This window comes from Dysidea avara, chromosome 9 (genome assembly GCF_963678975.1).
Source record: "Dysidea avara chromosome 9, odDysAvar1.4, whole genome shotgun sequence".
NCBI lineage: Eukaryota > Metazoa > Porifera > Demospongiae > Dictyoceratida > Dysideidae > Dysidea > Dysidea avara.
Genome location: NC_089280.1, coordinates 20,408,204 through 20,425,478, shown reverse-complemented (window position 1 = coordinate 20,425,478; position 17,275 = coordinate 20,408,204). Strand labels below are relative to the sequence as shown.

General features: G+C 38.5%; 1 protein-coding gene, 2 long non-coding RNA genes and 1 pseudogene across 10 annotated transcripts; 3 read left to right on the top strand and 1 right to left on the bottom strand.

The window, feature by feature from the left end:
* Window positions 1-350: 350 nt before the first annotated feature.
* LOC136266607 (uncharacterized) lies at window positions 351-3,559 on the bottom strand. The gene is made up of 2 exons (XR_010706189.1): window positions 3,424-3,559; window positions 351-781 (listed from the first exon to the last, which is right to left on the bottom strand). It is a non-coding gene; the product is annotated as an uncharacterized lncRNA (long non-coding RNA).
* On the top strand, window positions 3,543-5,928 carry LOC136266606 (uncharacterized). 8 transcript variants are annotated; one of them, XR_010706185.1, is made up of 12 exons: window positions 3,543-4,264; window positions 4,315-4,412; window positions 4,458-4,540; window positions 4,613-4,692; window positions 4,742-4,838; window positions 4,888-4,978; window positions 5,043-5,140; window positions 5,197-5,270; window positions 5,326-5,419; window positions 5,472-5,635; window positions 5,688-5,742; window positions 5,792-5,928. It is a non-coding gene; the product is annotated as an uncharacterized lncRNA (long non-coding RNA). The 8 variants fall into 8 exon arrangements; XR_010706182.1 differs by having other exon boundaries at window positions 4,591-4,692; window positions 4,888-4,984; XR_010706183.1 differs by having other exon boundaries at window positions 3,544-4,264; window positions 4,616-4,692; window positions 4,888-4,984.
* Window positions 5,929-9,401: 3,473 nt separating this feature from the next.
* LOC136267573 (E3 SUMO-protein ligase ZBED1-like) lies at window positions 9,402-10,217 on the top strand. Its single transcript, XM_066062733.1, has one exon. The coding sequence runs from the start codon at window positions 9,402-9,404 to the stop codon at window positions 10,215-10,217; it is 816 nt and encodes a 271-aa protein (XP_065918805.1).
* A 922-nt stretch (window positions 10,218-11,139) lies between these two features.
* LOC136266942 (uncharacterized) lies at window positions 11,140-17,033 on the top strand (annotated as a pseudogene).
* Window positions 17,034-17,275: the final 242 nt, after the last annotated feature.

Here is a 17,275-nt window from a genome sequence, read left to right as displayed (position 1 = left end):
ATTTTGCCAGATGGTTGTGGAGTCTTAAAAGCTGTGTAAAAGGCTATGAATCTCTACACACGATAATTTTTTGTTAGAGACGCTTAGTACGCACGAGGTGCTGAGGGAAATTTCACAGCTAGTTTGACTTTGGTTTGCTTTGATTCAGGTGAATTTAATAAATTCTACTAAAACCTGCATATCATTTTAGCCCTGACATAAAGTTGAGTATTACTCATAAGTATGGTTCCTCCAAAAGGTGACGATGGATGAGGGGGGGGGGCTTTTGCCCCAAATGCCCCGTCCTGGATCCACCATTGCATAGCTACTTCCCTATGGTTATTGCCTATGTACTCAATGACTTGATCTACTGCCTGTCAAGGAACAATCATCACGAAAACACGTAATAAATAACATCATTATTTCTAAGTCTGGTTCCACTGGTGGCAGTGCATGTAATAAATATCATGAGTATACTGTCCTGCAATTATTGCATGCATAGTACAACAACCATGCTCATCACAGAAAAAGGTAGAGGATATCAGCAATTACAAGTCAGGTTAATCCAGCTGCTCATATAATGTGAGCCTTGGAAATATAGCTTGCTGTACATTGTAAACAAAATGGCACATAAAATATCCATAATCTATACTTGCTGCACAATAAGATATCTGTACATCCTGAAATTTCACCAAAGTTTTAAGTCACACTGCCATTCCCAAGGTGTTTATACCTAAGTTACAAATCTCAATCCTTTGATCTTCATTTTCTTCTTTCAATATTTTTATAGCTTTTTAGCGATCTGTAAATACAAATAACACTGTTATTGAGACACAAAACAGGTCATCTTTGTGAGAAGACATGATACACATACAAGACCCAGAATCAGGTTGCAAGTATGTATAATGTAACATGAATGACACCTACAAATCTCAGAAATATATCAAAAGTGTGGCCACAACACACAATGATGCACATACAAGACCCAGAAACTGGTCAACAGTGTGGTAACAACTGACACACATACAAAACCCGGAAAACGGTCAACCATATGTGGTAACACATCACAATTGACACACATACAAGACCCGGAAACAGGTCGACAGTGTGTGGTAACATCACAATTAATACACATACAAGACCTGGAAGAAGGTCGACAGTGTGGTAACACATCACAATTGACACACATACAAGACCTGGAATCAGGTCGACAGTGTGTGGTAACACATCACAATTGACACACATACAAAACCCAGAAACAGGTCGACAGTGTGTGGTAACAAATCACACATACAAGGCCTGGAAGCAGGTCGACAGTGTGTGGTAACACATCACAATTGACACACATACAAGACTCGGAAGCAAGTCGACAGTGGGTGGTAACACATCACAATTGACACACATACAAGACCCGGAAACAGGTCGACAGTGTGTGGTAATACATCACAATTGACACACATACAAGACCCGGAAACAGGTCAACAGTGTGTGGTAACAAATCACAATTGACACACATACAAGACCCGGAAACAGGTCGACAGTGTGTGGTAACAAATCACAATTGACACACATACAAGACCCGGAAGCAGGTCGACAGTGTGTGGTAACAAATCACAATTGACACACATACAAGACCTGGAATCAGGTCGACAGTGTGTGGCAACACATCACAATTGACACACATACAAGACCCGGAAGCAGGTCGACAGTGTGTGGTAACAAATCACAATTGACACACATACAAGACCTGGAATCAGGTCGACAGTGTGTGGTAACACATCACAATTGACACACATACAAGACCCGGAAGCAGGTCGACAGTGTGTGGTAACAAATCACAATTGACACACATACAAGACCCGGAAGCAGGTCGACAGTGTGTGGTAACAAATCACAATTGACACATATACAAGACCTGGAATCAGGTCGACAGTGCGTGGTAACAAATCACAATTGACACACATACAAGACCCGGAAGCAGGTCGACAGTGTGTGGTAACAAATCACAATTGACACACATACAAGACCCGGAAGCAGGTCGACAGTGTGTGGTAACAAATCACAATTGACACACATACAAGACCCGGAAGCAGGTCAACAGTGTGTGGTAACAAATCACAATTGACACACATACAAGACCTGGAATCAGGTCGACAGTGTGTGGTAACAAATCACAATTGACACACATACAAGACCCGGAAGCAGGTCGACAGTGTGTGGTAACACATCACAATTGACACACATACAAGACCTGGAATCAGGTCGACAGTGTGTGGTAACACATCACAATTGACACACATACAAGACCTGGAATCAGGTCTACAGTGTGTGGCACCACATCACAATTGACACACATACAAGACCTGGAATCAGGTCGACAGTGTGTGGTAACAAATCACAATTGACACACATACAAGACCCGGAAGCAGGTTGACAGTGTGTGGTAACACATCATAATTGACACACATACAAGACCTGGAATCAGGTCGACAGTGTGTGGTAACACATCACAATTGACACACATACAAGACCCGGAAGCAGGTCAACAGTGTGTGGCAACACATCACAATTGACACACATACAAGACCTGGAATCAGGTCGACAGTGTGTGGTAACAAATCACAATTGACACACATACAAGACCCGGAAGCAGGTCAACAGTGTGTGGTAACACATCACAATTGACGCACATACAAGACCTGGAATCAGGTCGACAGTGTGTGGTAACACATCACAATTGACACACATACAAAACCCAGAAACAGGTCGACAGTGTGTGGTAACAAATCACAATTGACACACATACAAGACCTGGAATCAGGTCGACAGTGTGTGGCAACACATCACAATTGACACACATACAAGACCCGGAAGCAGGTCGACAGTGTGTGGTAACACATCACAATTGACACACATACAAAACCCAGAAACAGGTCGACAGTGTGTGGTAACAAATCACAATTGACACACATACAAGACCTGGAAGCAGGTCGACAGTATGTGGTAACACATCACAATTGACACACATATAAGACTCGGAAGTAAGTCGACAGTGTGTGGTAACACATCACAATTGACACACAGAAACAGGTCAAAAGTGTGCGGTAACAAATCACAATTGACACCCATACAGACCTTCAGTGCAGGCCACTGTAAAGCTTTAATAATAATAATAATAATATTACAAGACCTGGAAAACGACAGTGTGTAGTAACACATAATTAATATACATACAAGACTTGGAAACAGGTCGCCAGTGCTTAAATTACAAGGCGAATACCACACCTACAACGTCAGTGCGTGGAATTACAAAACAAATGACAAATCTACATGATACAGGTTTCCAGTGGGTAAATACAACCCGAATTACACGTCTAGTTCATCTATTCAAACGAAACTTCGACGATTTCCACAACACTGACATGTGTTCACTAAAACACAAACCTGATTGTCGAATGTTGTATTCCGCCTTGAAAAGATGGTTTAATATACCCAACAGCACCGTACCGCATCGTACTTTTCATCCTTCATCCCAGCGGCACTAAATAGAAATTTTCATAATTTGTTAAGCACGTGATCGTGCAGCCACGAGGCGGACATGCGGCGAGACAGGAGGGGAGACACAAGGTGGTCGTGAAGAAGTAAAGTATGCTGATCTGTAAAGCTTTATGGATGGGCAGATACTCGCAACAGATGTTGAGTACCAGATCTGCTACTAGTAAGTCGTCTGCCATTGTCGAGGCCATTGTTTAAGAGTCCAGAACGGAATGATTCGTGAAGAGTAATCCTGACAATAACAGCAGTGGAAGGATATATGTTAACGCAGTAGTGGAAGGGAAAGAACATACTTTTAGTCTCTTACTGCTGTAACTCTTCTCCAGATTGCCAGCGCTCATTAATTAGAAACTTACTGAAATACCGCCCCACCATTCTTCAAAAGTTTCTTACGTGAAAACGACTAGTGTTTAAGAGATGCTCTGTATCTAGAATTAACAGTTGTTGGAAATGCTGATGGAAAGGGAACCCAATGATAGTACTAGTGGAAGAGAAGGACTTGCCACCAGTCAGACAATGTGTAGTACAGTCTTAGATGATTGTTCTAAGCATTTAGAGTGTAATGTTGTTTTGAGAAATGCTGGCTGGCAACATTGGACAGGAAGAATAGCCGAGTACGATACTGGTAGAGAAAGATTTGCCAGCAGTGAGATGGTACATGCTTGAAAATATTCCTTGGAAGATGAAAAAAAGCAGTAGTAGTGGAATTGGAAGACCTGTCAACAGGATGGTATGTATAGCACTTTAAATGGTTATTTATATGTAAAACTTTGCATTTAGAGTGACATATTTCTTGTAAGAAATGCTGTCTATATTGGAAGAAAGAAAAAGTGGATGAGAGTTCTAGTAGAAGTGGAAGACCTGATGTCAGTGGGATGGTACGTACAGCATTCTTGAATGATTGTTAATGTGTAAAACTTTAGTGAAAGGAATACTGACTATATTGAAAGAAATAAAAGCGGACTAGTGTACTAGTAGAATAGAAAGAACTGCCAGTGGTGGGATGGTATGTATAGTATTCTTGAATGATTATTTTAGGTATGAAACACTGTTTAGAGTGAACTATTTTATTTCTCAGAAGAAACGCTGACTACTTTTGAAGGAAGATAAGCGGACTACAGTACAAGTAGAATAGGAAGACCTGTCAGCACTGTGATGGTATGTACAGAATTCTTGAATACTAATGATTTTAAATCTTTGCATTTAGAGTGAACTATTTCTCAGAAGAAATGCTGACTACTTTTGAAGAAAGATAAGCGGACTATAGTACAAGTAGAATAGGAAGACCGGCCAGCACTGTGATGGTATGTACAGAATGCTTGAATACTAAAGATTATATATCTTTGTATTTAGAGTAAACTATTTCTCAGAAGAAATGCTTACTACTTTTGAAGAAAGAAATGCGGACTATAGTACAAGTAGAAGAGGAAGACCTGCCAGCACTGTGATGGTATGTACAGAGTTCTTGAATACTAATGATTATTGTATCTATAAATCTTTGTATTTAGAGTGAAAATTTTCTCAGAAGAAATACTGACTATATGCAAGAAAGAAAAGTAGACTAGAGTGCTAGTAGAAGAGCAAGACCTGATGTTCAACACTTTTGGTGATTATTTTATAAGTAAAACTTGTGTGTTTATAGATTGAAATCTTTCTTGGAAGAAATGCTTACTATGCACGAGAGAACAGACTTGAGTACTGCTAGTAGAAGAAGAAGATTTACTATCAGTGAGATGGTATGTACAGCACTTTTGAATGATTATTTTATAAGTAAAACTTGTGTGTTTATAGATTGAAATCTTTCTTGGAAGAAATGCTTACCATGCAAGAGAGAACGGACTTGAGTACTGCTAGTAGAAGAAGAAGATTTACTATCAGTGAGATGGTATGTACAGCACTTTTGAATGATTATTTTATAAGTAAAACTTTGTGTTTAGAGTGAAATATTTCTTGGAAGAATGCTGACTATTTTAGAAGGAAAGCGGACTATAGTACAAGTATAAGAGAGACCTGCATCAGTTTTCATGGTGTGTAGAGTGTGGCACCAAAGTTGCTGGTAGTAGCAAAATTAGATGATGGCACTAGAGCAGAGAGTGTGACGGTACGTACAAAATTCTTGATTATCAGATTATATAGTAATGTATCCTGTTTAGAATTTTTGAGATGAAAGGATTTACGCCAGCACAGAAAGTGATGAATGCAAAAGAGGTATGTTGAGAGTTGTTGCATTTTAATATTTTCAATTGATGCACACTAGAATTGAAAGAAATTGAGAAGGCAATCCCAAGGACGGCGAATGCTGTATGAAAGAACTGACGGAAGTGAATATGAAGACCAGAATTTCGTTACTTTTCATATATTTTTTTATATTTAAATGAATATCCGATTTTCGTACCTCGAGTATCCTTTGGGATCACGTGCGCGGCTACGTGACAGCACTTCCATGACGGGCGTCACTAGGTATATACTTTATTTTATTTTAACTGCTTTTTAATGCAGGCAAGGCCTGCATTAATGGTCTGTGGGCAACTGGTGCCCACAGCCAGAAAAAGTATACGTACAACTTACATTACAATTGAATGTATAAAATTACAATCAAATTAAGTTAGCTGGCTAAGGTTATTACATACATTTACATTTGGTATATAGTTGTACTACCCTATAATTTTAAAACTTACATGTGTATTTAATAATAAACTTACTTATAAAGCTAAGTACTTATTTTAAGAGAGAGCAACAAAAAAAAAAAGATTAATTACTGCTGAAGTTTGGTGGGCGAGGAGACTTGGAGCAGGTACTACAAGGGCAAACAAAGTGCATACTGTGGGGATTGTCAGAGTTAAAATCGTTTGTAAAATGCTGCCAGAAAATCTTGAGTAACTGTGATTTAATGGTGGGAAAAGGTTGATTTAAGTCAAGTACTGGTAGACTGTTGTAGGTTCTTGGTAATCTGTTAAAGTAGAAGTTACTTTGTTTGTTGGTTAATGTAAAATTGTGTTGAAGCTTGTTACTGGTGGAGGATCTGGTAGGATTGCGGCAAAAGTTGACATAGTTACTGATATTGAAATGATTAGATGGATGCTGGATTGATTTTACGAAGAAGAGTATGTCATAAAGATCATAGGTGTACATCAGTGGTAGTATGTTAAGTTTGATAAGACGTGTTTTGTAATCGGTTACATTATCATTTAGAATAAATTTGGTTGCCCGGCGTTGGATTCTTTCTAAAGCAGAGATGTCGCAAATAAGGTAGGGGTGCGATAAAGGAGAACAGTAAAGTAATTGTGATCGAACTAATGCTAAATACAAAGTTATACGATGTATTATGACGGGTAACTACGTCTGGACGTCTTGAAAAGTGGTCCCACGACGGATTACTACTAATCTCGTCGTGGGGTTACAGACGTTTTCCGTATTTGCCACGTATCTTCGTTAATACGGGAGGAATTACGGGAAATTTTCCTCCGTATTTGTGGCGAATTTTGCTGTGCTGGAAGCTATTTTACTTGCAAGGCCTCTTCCTCCTTTTGTTACATGAACATCAAGGATATATCCTGCAGCTGGTAATTTTACATATCTAATCTTACTTTCAAAAATTTTTAGGGCTGTGCGATAATAGCGATAATACGATTATCGCGATAGGATGAAGGGTTATCGAGATAGCGATATTATATTCCTTGTAATTGATTATTATACGATAATTATGATGCAATTGTTTACGTAATCATGTATCTCGTGATTCACCTCATGTTGTTTTGTTTTATCTGCGTTAGTGAAATGAGCATGCACTTATAGTGGTGCGAGTGATTCTAGCAGTGACTCAAGCGGTGAGTGTCGCGATAGTCCTCGTGAACTGTTAAAGCTTGAAAAAGCAAAGAGTCCTGTTTGGGAATACTTTGGCTTCCCAGCAGAAAATGGGCAGTACTTGGAGAAAGATAAAAGAAGCGGACTGAAGTCTACTGTACGCTCTGCCCAAAGAAGATGAACTATCTTGGAAACACCACCAATATGATCTCTCATTTGGAATACAACCACCGCTCGGAATATTTGAAAGTAAAAGCCAAAACGGCAACTGGTCAAAAGTGTAGTGCCGTGTCTGCCAACCAACCACCCATTAGTGAACTGAGCTTTCCGTCAGTTAGAGCCACTGTCAACAAACTCGAAAAGGTGGAAAACTCTTAACCAATCAGTAAGCCATTGTATACTCATGATTGAGTTTGTACATTAACAATATATATATATATGTATAGCGAAGGATATGTTGCCCATTAGCATAGTTAACAATGTGGGATTTCGGGCTATGTTGCGTACTTTCGAGCCAAGATACGTGGTTCCTGATAGGAAGACCTTCTCACAGAATTACATTCCAGAAATTTATCAGAGTGAGAAAGCAAGAATTGTTGCTGCTATGGCACGTGGTCTAGAACAATGGGCAGCTGACTGGAAAATGTCATTCAACTTACAAAAATGTGAATTTCTTAGAATCACTAACAAGAAGCACCCAATACTAGCTCAATACACACTGCAAAGTAAAACTATAAAAGAGGTAACGCATGCTAAGTATCTAGGTGTAACTATCGACAAAAACTTATCCTGGTCAGAGCACATTAAACAAACTACTAAAAAGGCCAATAACACCAAATGCTTCTTGCAACGTAACTTGAGCAAGTGTCCTCTCCAAGTCAAAAGTAACTGATATAAAGCCCTGATTAAACCGATCTTGGAATATGCAGCCACAGTCTGGTCACCCCACACGCGAAGAGACATCGATGCCATAGAAAATGTCCAAAGACGAGCAGCACGGTTTGCATTTAACAACTATTCTAGATATTCCAGCGTCACTGAAATGTTATCTAACCTTAATTGGCCTACCTTAGCCAGATGCAGGAATGAACAGAAGGCTACAATGTTATTTAAAATTATATCTCACCAAATCGATATTAATGCTGATGATTTACTTTTTTCTAATCCTAACCTACATCACACCAGAGGCCATGATAAGAGATTTTTAACCCCAATGACTAGAATTGACTGTTATAAATTTTCTTTTTTCCCCTCTGCAATCAATATTTGGAATTCCTTACCCCAACAAGTGATTGATTTAACAGAGATTGACCAATTCAAGCACAGCCTAGCTGGACTAGTAACTGTTTAATAATTTATCAATGTGTATATATGGTCTTGTGTATAGTAAATATTGTATAATTAAATAAGTTTGTTTTTCTTTTGTAATTGACAGTAGCAATTGTACCCTTTTTTGTGCACCATACTCTTTTGAGGTCTGCACAACAATCAATAATAGTAAAGAATTTTTCACTTACCACAGATGGTTGGACCTCCCGTGCTAACCATAGTTATATTACACATATCGTGCATTATATCGATGAATTATGGAATCTATACAAGCTCACCTTTTGGACACTGCTGAAATTCCATTGGAGCACACAGGTGTTAATTTAGCTGATGGGTTAAAGGATAGCCTTGCAAGGTGGTACCTTAAAGATGATGATCTCATGTCTATAACCACTGATAATGCACGAAACATTGTTTGTGCAACTGAAATACTATCATGGCCTCGTTTTGGTTGTCTAACCCACACGCTTCAAATTGGAGTTAAGAAAGCTATGGAAATTCCACAAATATCAAGAGCTCTTGCTCATTCCCGTCATGTAGTGACCCATTTTCATCACTCTTCTAAGTCTTCATATATATTAAAGCAGAAACAAACAGACTTGCATGTTGAGGAACTAAGTTTGGTTCAAGATGTCACTACATGGTGGAACTCATCGTATTACATGCTGAATTGTTTGCTTCAACAGTGTCAGCCACTGTGTGCTACCTTAATTTAAATTTAAAAAACAGATTTTATGCCTAGTGATGCTGAGATTTCAACAATGGAAACATTTTTGAAAGTTTTACAACCCATTGTGGAAATCACTGAGACACTGGGTGGTGAAAAACTAGTAACCATTTCAGCTGTAAGACCACTATTATACAAGCTTTTGTCAATACATTTGGTTGAAAATTCTTCAGATTCCTCACTGGCTAAAACAATGAAAAAGATTGTGATGGGTGATCTCAAAGATCGTTACAATGATGTCATGAGCTTGATTAACAAGGCATGCTTCCTTGACTCTAGATTTAAAGCCCTTGCTTTCATGACTGACAGTGACAAGAGCTTTACAATTGCTTCTGTGGAAGAAGAAGCACAAGAGTTGAATGATGATGATAGCACCAGCCTTGATACTAGTACAAGCACTATTAATCTGACTGATGATGATGATGCTCCTCCACCATCTATAAAGGCCAAGAAAGGCTTGATGTCTTTGTTGGATGATGTTGTTAATTCCAAATCTCAAGATGAAGGTGCTCCACTATCAGACAGTGAAAGAATCAAAGCTGAAGTAGAAAGGGAAATGAGCAATTACATTGTCATTGAAATTGATCCTAGTACAGTGGGTAACCCTCTAGTATGGTGGAGAGACAATCAGAAACACTATCCACGGTTAGCACAGTTAGCCAGGAAATTTTTATGTATTCCAGCAACCTCAGTGCCATCAGAGCATGCGTTTAGTGTGGCTGGACATGTAGTAAATGAAAAAAGAGCCTGTCTACTACCAGAGAATGTTAACATGTTGGTCTTTCTTGGTGCAAACCTAGAAGTTAACAAGAAGAAAAGATAAATTTAAAAGTAACAGTATGATTAACGGTATAACAATATTGTTTATTGTGAGACTAAATCTTTTGTTTTAACAACCATCACTTACTTGAAAGTTCTTTAGTGTTCGGTGTTATATATATTGTATGATCGTTATCGAGATAATATCATTTATCGAGATAAATAGGCTTTTATTATCAGAATTTATCAAGATATAGGTTTTTTCATTATCGCACAGGCCTAAAAATTTTGTGAACGCTTAATTCTTTGAGATACAGAAGCCATTGGAACTGTATATTGCTAATGCATGCATGATCGATTAGCCCAATGCAATACCATGCAGATGACGCACTGGAACTTTTGAGTGATTTGAAGATAATTAATCATACATGTAATGGCTAGAACAGTGCCTATATTCTATACCGAATGCTCTATTGGAGTATTGCAATGACTGTTCTATTAGAGTATATCATGATGACTGCTCTATTAGAGTATCTCGATTTTTTTTACAAATTCAAGTAGAGGAACTCACCTAATATCGGACGGGCTCCAAAATCGGACGCGATTACTCGAGCTACAACAGGAAATTTTGAACAACTTATATGTCTTTAGATAGTTCAAGGCTGTGGGACTTTGCACACCAAGTATCAGCTTTCTCTGCTTCTTTGTCTGGTGGCAGCAGCCCTGCAAAGTCATTTCCGATTAATACGTAAAATCGGAAAAAAAGTCGATTCACGGACAGCCAGCATTTATAGACTAGATCTGCAATCCATCAACCATTTGTTATATTGGTGGTGAAGGGCAACTCTTCTACTTTCTAAATATCTATGGTTTATTTATTTTAAATCTCTTTTACTATGAATTACAACTGAAATAAAACAGGATGTCACTGGAGTGATGATCGCACGTGATTTTGTACTAGTTCCGGTTTTGTAATTAGTGAAGCGCGGGCCAAAATTTCTCTTACTCCAGTTGCTAATTGATGCTTAGACTATAGTCTACCTGGTTTGTCGCCGTTCAAGTGAAGTAAAGGTACGTAGAGTGTGCATGATGTGAGCGTAATAGCCATACATGGTACTGGTAACGTGAGTTGACATGCACGACGCCATTATAGATGCGGAGTAGCTAGCAGTACTATATACCTGTATGTAATCCCGTAGACTTATAAACCTGGGGTTTATAAATCTATGTATGATCTGAATTTGATGTAGGCCTATAAGTTTTTAAAGCTATAGCAGTAAGCTAGTCTAGTCGCTATGAATACAAATATTCAGTATATTTCATGCCGGGTACTTAACTATATCTATAGGCTGCCTGATATTGTTTGCAATGATGGTAAACTCTATCACTTAAAGAATTCTCTGTGTTGTTTTCTAGATGGCAGCTCAGACTATCGCGGCTAAGAATTCTTCCAAGAGTAGAATCATACGTTCCTCAGGATTAAGCGTTCATACTCCACTGATACCTTCCTCAAGACCATCAACGTACACTAAATGGGATGATGCACACATGCAGGCAGCATGCGATGGTGTCCGTGCAGGTCAATCAATTCGGAGAGCAGCAGTGACCTATAACATTCCAAAAAGTACGCTCTATGACAGAATGACCGGCAGAGTAACAGGGAATAAACCTGGTCCGCCTCCTTTCCTAAGTGCTGAAGAAGAGGATGAAATGGTGTCATTTTTAGAAGGCTGTGCATCAATGGGATATGCCCGTTCGAAGAAACAGGTTCTCGCTTTAGTTCAAAGAGTAATTTCCACTAAAGGAATAAACCGTACTGTTGGAGAAGGATGGTGGAAGTCATTTATGAAGAGGCATGGCACCTTAGCTTTACGCATGGCTGAGTCACTATCATATGTGCATGCTGTTTGTTCCCAACCAGAAATTCTCAATCACTACTATGACTTGTTGCAGCAAACATTGCTTGATCATGAGCTTGAAGGCAGACCAAATCAGATATTCAACTTAGATGAATCAGGAATGTCATTAAATCCAATTTCACCAAAAATCGTGGTTGCAAAAGGCGCAAAGCACTCCACTTCTGTCACCTCAAATGATAAATCTCAGATCACAGTTCTTGCTTGTTGTAGTGCTGCTGGATATGCAATTCCACCATTAGTGGTACTTGATAGAAAAACTTTGAGACCAGAATATGCATTTGGGGAAGTACCAGGAACCATGTATGCACTATCATCAAATGGATGGATGGATGGATACTGAACTCTTTGAAGAATGGTTCAAGCATCATTTTCTTATTCATGCACCTTCCTGTAGACCTCTTCTACTTATAATGGATGGTCACTCAACACATTCACAACCAAGTGTTGTTCGTATGGCAGCAAAGGAGGATGTAATATTATTTTGTTTACCACCTCATTCCACCATTTGACTCAACCACTAGACAAAGGGTGTTTTGGGCCACTGAAGGCTGCCTGGAAAGAGGTATGCCATGAATACATGACAAACAACCCAGGTAAAGTCATAACACGCTACAATTTCTCAGAATTGTTTGCTAAGGCATGGGCTCAAAGCATGACCATGGCCAATATAACTGCAGGCTTTCGCACAACTGGAATATTCCCATTTAACAGAAATGCTTTAACACCACTAGCAGCTTTAACACCTTCAAAATTTAATCCTGAACATCTGGTCAAAGGCACAAAGTTGAAATTCCTCCCTGTTTACAGTCCATCAAGCAGCAAATCAATACCATTATCAACTTATTTCAGTGAAGAAGAAACTACGCTTTTCACTCGTAGGTATGAGGAAGGGTATGATCTTACTCATGACAAGCACTACAATTGGTGGCTTCAGTTGAAAGCAGATAAAAATAATGTATTGGATGAGGATGGGAAAAATACTGATGGAGGTGGCACTGGATTTGTAGAGGAGTGTCCAGTGGTTAAGTCTTTGATACCACCCAAAGATACATCAAAAGAGGTTGAGCCTAATTCTGAGGTACAGATAGTGCCCAAGCACTTGGAAAATGTTGATCTTGCTGCTGACAAGGGACTTACAACAAAGGAGACTCAGAATGATGGTGCTGCTAAAAGTATTCCTGTTCTGCTGAAGCGCTCATCAGCACTTTCTAAAGTTCTGTCTTCACAACATATAGATGTCAAGACTGTTGCCAAACACCCTAAAACATCAGCTCGCATATTAACAAGTACTGAGAACCTTAAAATGTTAGAAGAGAAAGAAAAGATGAAAATAGAAGAGGCTGAAAAGAAGAGACAGTGTAAGGATGAAGCAGAAAAGAAGAAGATGGAAGAAGCTGAGAGGAAGAGACAGCGTAAGGATGAAGCAGAAGAGAAAAGAAAAGGAGAAGGTTAAAATGGATAAAGAAAAGAAAAAAGGTAGGAATTTATTACTAGTTATATTAGATAAATTTTGTTGGCTATAAGACTTATTTATCTAGCTACATTGTTGACTGACAAGTATATAACTGAATGTTTTTTTTTTGTTGTTTTTTTTTTACAATAAGGACATGGTGCTTACACCAAAGCATTGTAGTAATGCTTTTATCATTTGCAAAACCTATATAGCAATTAGACATTGTGGTACTTTACTTATAAATCTTGTTTACTTTATGTATTAACTGCCAAATACTGTAATAGTTTTAACTAAATTTCTTATGTAACAAGTTGATGCTGTGCTAACTAGACTCCCTGTAAATAGGGCATCACTATTCAGTGGACTGGAACACTGGACTGGACTACTGGACTGACATATTTTTGGTTTTTGCACATTCTATGGTTGGATTTATGGAGTCTTGCTAGTAAGAACTCTTTGGGCACCTGCAGCCCACTTCTAAACACTTCTAAACACTGAAGACAAACAGTGGAATATGCAAAATCTGTCTCTTAATAATTTCGCTACTGTTCATTATGCCACTATAGAACACTTATTCCTTACCTGGTGTGTAGTAATGCTGCAGGCAGTGCAGGGAATTCCGGCAGTGAATGTGACAGCAATAGTTAACCAGCAATCAACTAGCCAGTAGACAATATCCTTCAAGATATATCCTTAGAGCAAGCTTGAGGAGCAAGCTAGTCTCATTAGTCTTGCTCTCACTAGTCTCGCTGTTTCAGTGTAGGGGCTTATCAAATAAAGATTATAAGCGTCCATGCTGAAAAATCTCTAATTTGTAAGCCCCTGCACTGCCTAGAGAGGTCTGGCAATGCTGGCGAGACTAGCTTGCTCCTCAAGGATATCTTGAAAGATTGTCTACTGGCTAGTTGATCGCTGGTTAACTATTGCTGTCATATTCAGTTCCCTGCACTGCCTGCAGCATTACTACACACCAGGTAAGGAATAAGTGTTGTATAGTGGCATAATGAACAGTAGCGAAAATATTAAGAGACAGTTTTCGCATATTCCACTGTTTGTCTTCAGTATTTAGAAGTGGGCTGCAGGTACCCAAAGGGTTCTTACTAGCAAGACTCAATAAAACCAACCTCAGAATGTGTAAAAACCAAAAATATGTCAGTCCAGTAGTCCAGTCCACTGAATAGTAACCCCCCCCCCCCCTGTAAATACTATTCCTTGAATTTATCAGCTCTTTACAAATTAGCACAGAACATGCTATTAATTTGTTTCTCGCCTTGTTTTGTAACTGTACACTATATACTTGTTAATATGGTGAGATGCAGTTGACAATTCTGAGTGGTACTCTGCCCAAACCCCTCTTATTGGTTTCTCAGATGCTGTTCTCATTGAGTTACCCTCAAGGTTATCATATAGTACAACAGCACTGTGCTTGCTGGCCAAAGTTAAATGCACACCCTTGTGTCTGGAATGATCTTTGTGATTATTAATAAATGTGAAAATGTACTGGTCATTCTAGGAATATAGAGCATTGGATACGTATACTCAATGTATGTGTATTATGCATTGTAAAAACTAATTTTCTTACATTACAGCAGCCAACAATGCTAAAGCTCCTAGTCAACCCCCTACCACATTGGACAGTGTAAAAGAGAAAGGTAAAATTACATTATAGCTACATGTATGATGTACATATATACAATGTTGATATTTTGTAAAGTTGTAAGACTTTGCTTAGCAGTAGTATATTAAACTGAGCGATGTCTTTCAAATTAGCTGTCTAAATGTCTAACCCTTTTCCTAGCACTGCATGGTCCCAAAATAATGCACACTTTTGGGGCTGCCGCGGCAGTTGATGCAGATCAAATTTTACTCAGTATTACTTATATAATTAAGGAGGCTGCCCTTTTCACAGGTAAAAGTGCTGTGGTATGTCCAAAGAGTTTAAAACTGCTTATGTATTGTACAGCTTAAAAGTTCTTGGCACAGTATTATCAGCCACACAAACACTATACATGTGGCCTAAATACCGCATAACTTGGATGTTTACCACATGGGTACAAACTGTGAATAGTGCTGCACTGCAATATAATCTGAGGATGTGCTGCTACTATTTTAAATCTACTGACTACTAGCTATCCTGTTAACAGGCACAACACATTGCTACTTATCTAACGTAAGCAACCGATTAATAGACATTTATTCTGCCACACATACCTTCTCATACAAACATTCCTGGAGCACAAATTTTGGCAGAGGTATTCATCTTCCTGTGTACCAAGTTTGGTATCAATAGATGGCTCCCCTGACCAGTAACAGAGGACAATGTGCAGAGTCAAAGTAATCGTTTATCTGAACCTTGGCTCAATCACTGGAATGCCATTAGCTTGCATGATACAATTACCAGAAGATTACCAAATTACTGACCAGTATGTCACACCTACAGCCATCATAAACCACTAAAAATTGATAAATTCCAGATGTCTAACAGACATCAATTTAAATTTTCAATGCGTAAAATTGCTTCACACAGTAGTTACAATTTTTAAATTTAAATGCACACAAATTGCTTCATAATTCAACACGCAGTGGTCATTTAACAACTCTACAGTACTGTTTTAATAGTGGAGCAACTAGCTTCCTACCATAGGTAGGTTCTTTTCTTTGCGCGGTTCTGGTTATCTTGGTGGTTTCTGGATGCTAGCACGCCAGTAGTGGAAATGAGTATTGGACACATTGTTTCTCTTAGCAATTGGCTAGATCGTTGACAGTGTTCTCAACTATATTCTTGCCAACCTCTGTCTTGAAAACAGCTTCCATATCTTCTTAGGTAATGACATTTCAAGTATCAAGTTGGACTAGTTGCCGTCACAGTGTTTATCTGTAGTGCTCGCCTACATCTGGCATGGCTTGGCTTGTTCCTTTCATTGTTTTGGTGACTATAACATAGAAGCAGTAATTGAAATTTGACTGTCATGGCCTATCAAAGTGATGGAAATAAATGCCGTTGATGGCTAATGATAGCAGTAAAAATGGGGTGTTACACTATTCAAGGGTGTGATGTAATTGAATATATTTATTATTTTACTGAAACAAAAACATTTGAAAGCACACACCACTGCAGTACTATTTGGGAGTGTGTATGGCATAATCTGAGTAAATATGTTTTAAGTTTTCCTTCTTATGCAATCACTGATTGGTCCCACAGTGTGCATTATATGGAGATGCTACTGTAATGCATTGTTGATTTCTTAATAGTGGATCAAGAGAAGAGTAAAGAAATAAGTGTCATTGAAGAAGAAGATGATCAACTATGGTGTATATGTCATGAAGAAGAATATGGTCGAATGATTTTGTGTGAAAACAAAAGCTGCAAACTTGGCTGGTTCCACTTTAATTGTGTTGGATTATCAAGGAAGCCATCTGGTTCCTGGTATTGTTCTGATTGCAAAACCTAAACATGTTTCAACTATTTACTGAGTCATGTTGTGATTATACATTACTTTCGTTGAAATTAAATTACACTCAGATGTTCATTTGTTTTTTTGGACAAAAGTTGTTTATGATAAACTGTTGTGAATTGTGTAGAGTTAGCTAGCTAGTTTAGAGCAGAATGTGATCATTTTAAATTATCTGTGGCTTCAGCATAGTTTAATGTAACGAGATGTTTATATGCATTTAAAAGTGACTAACTGGACAGACAAGCTTGCCTGGTACTCAGTGAGCTATTTTTATTATTACTGGGTAGGCAGCTAT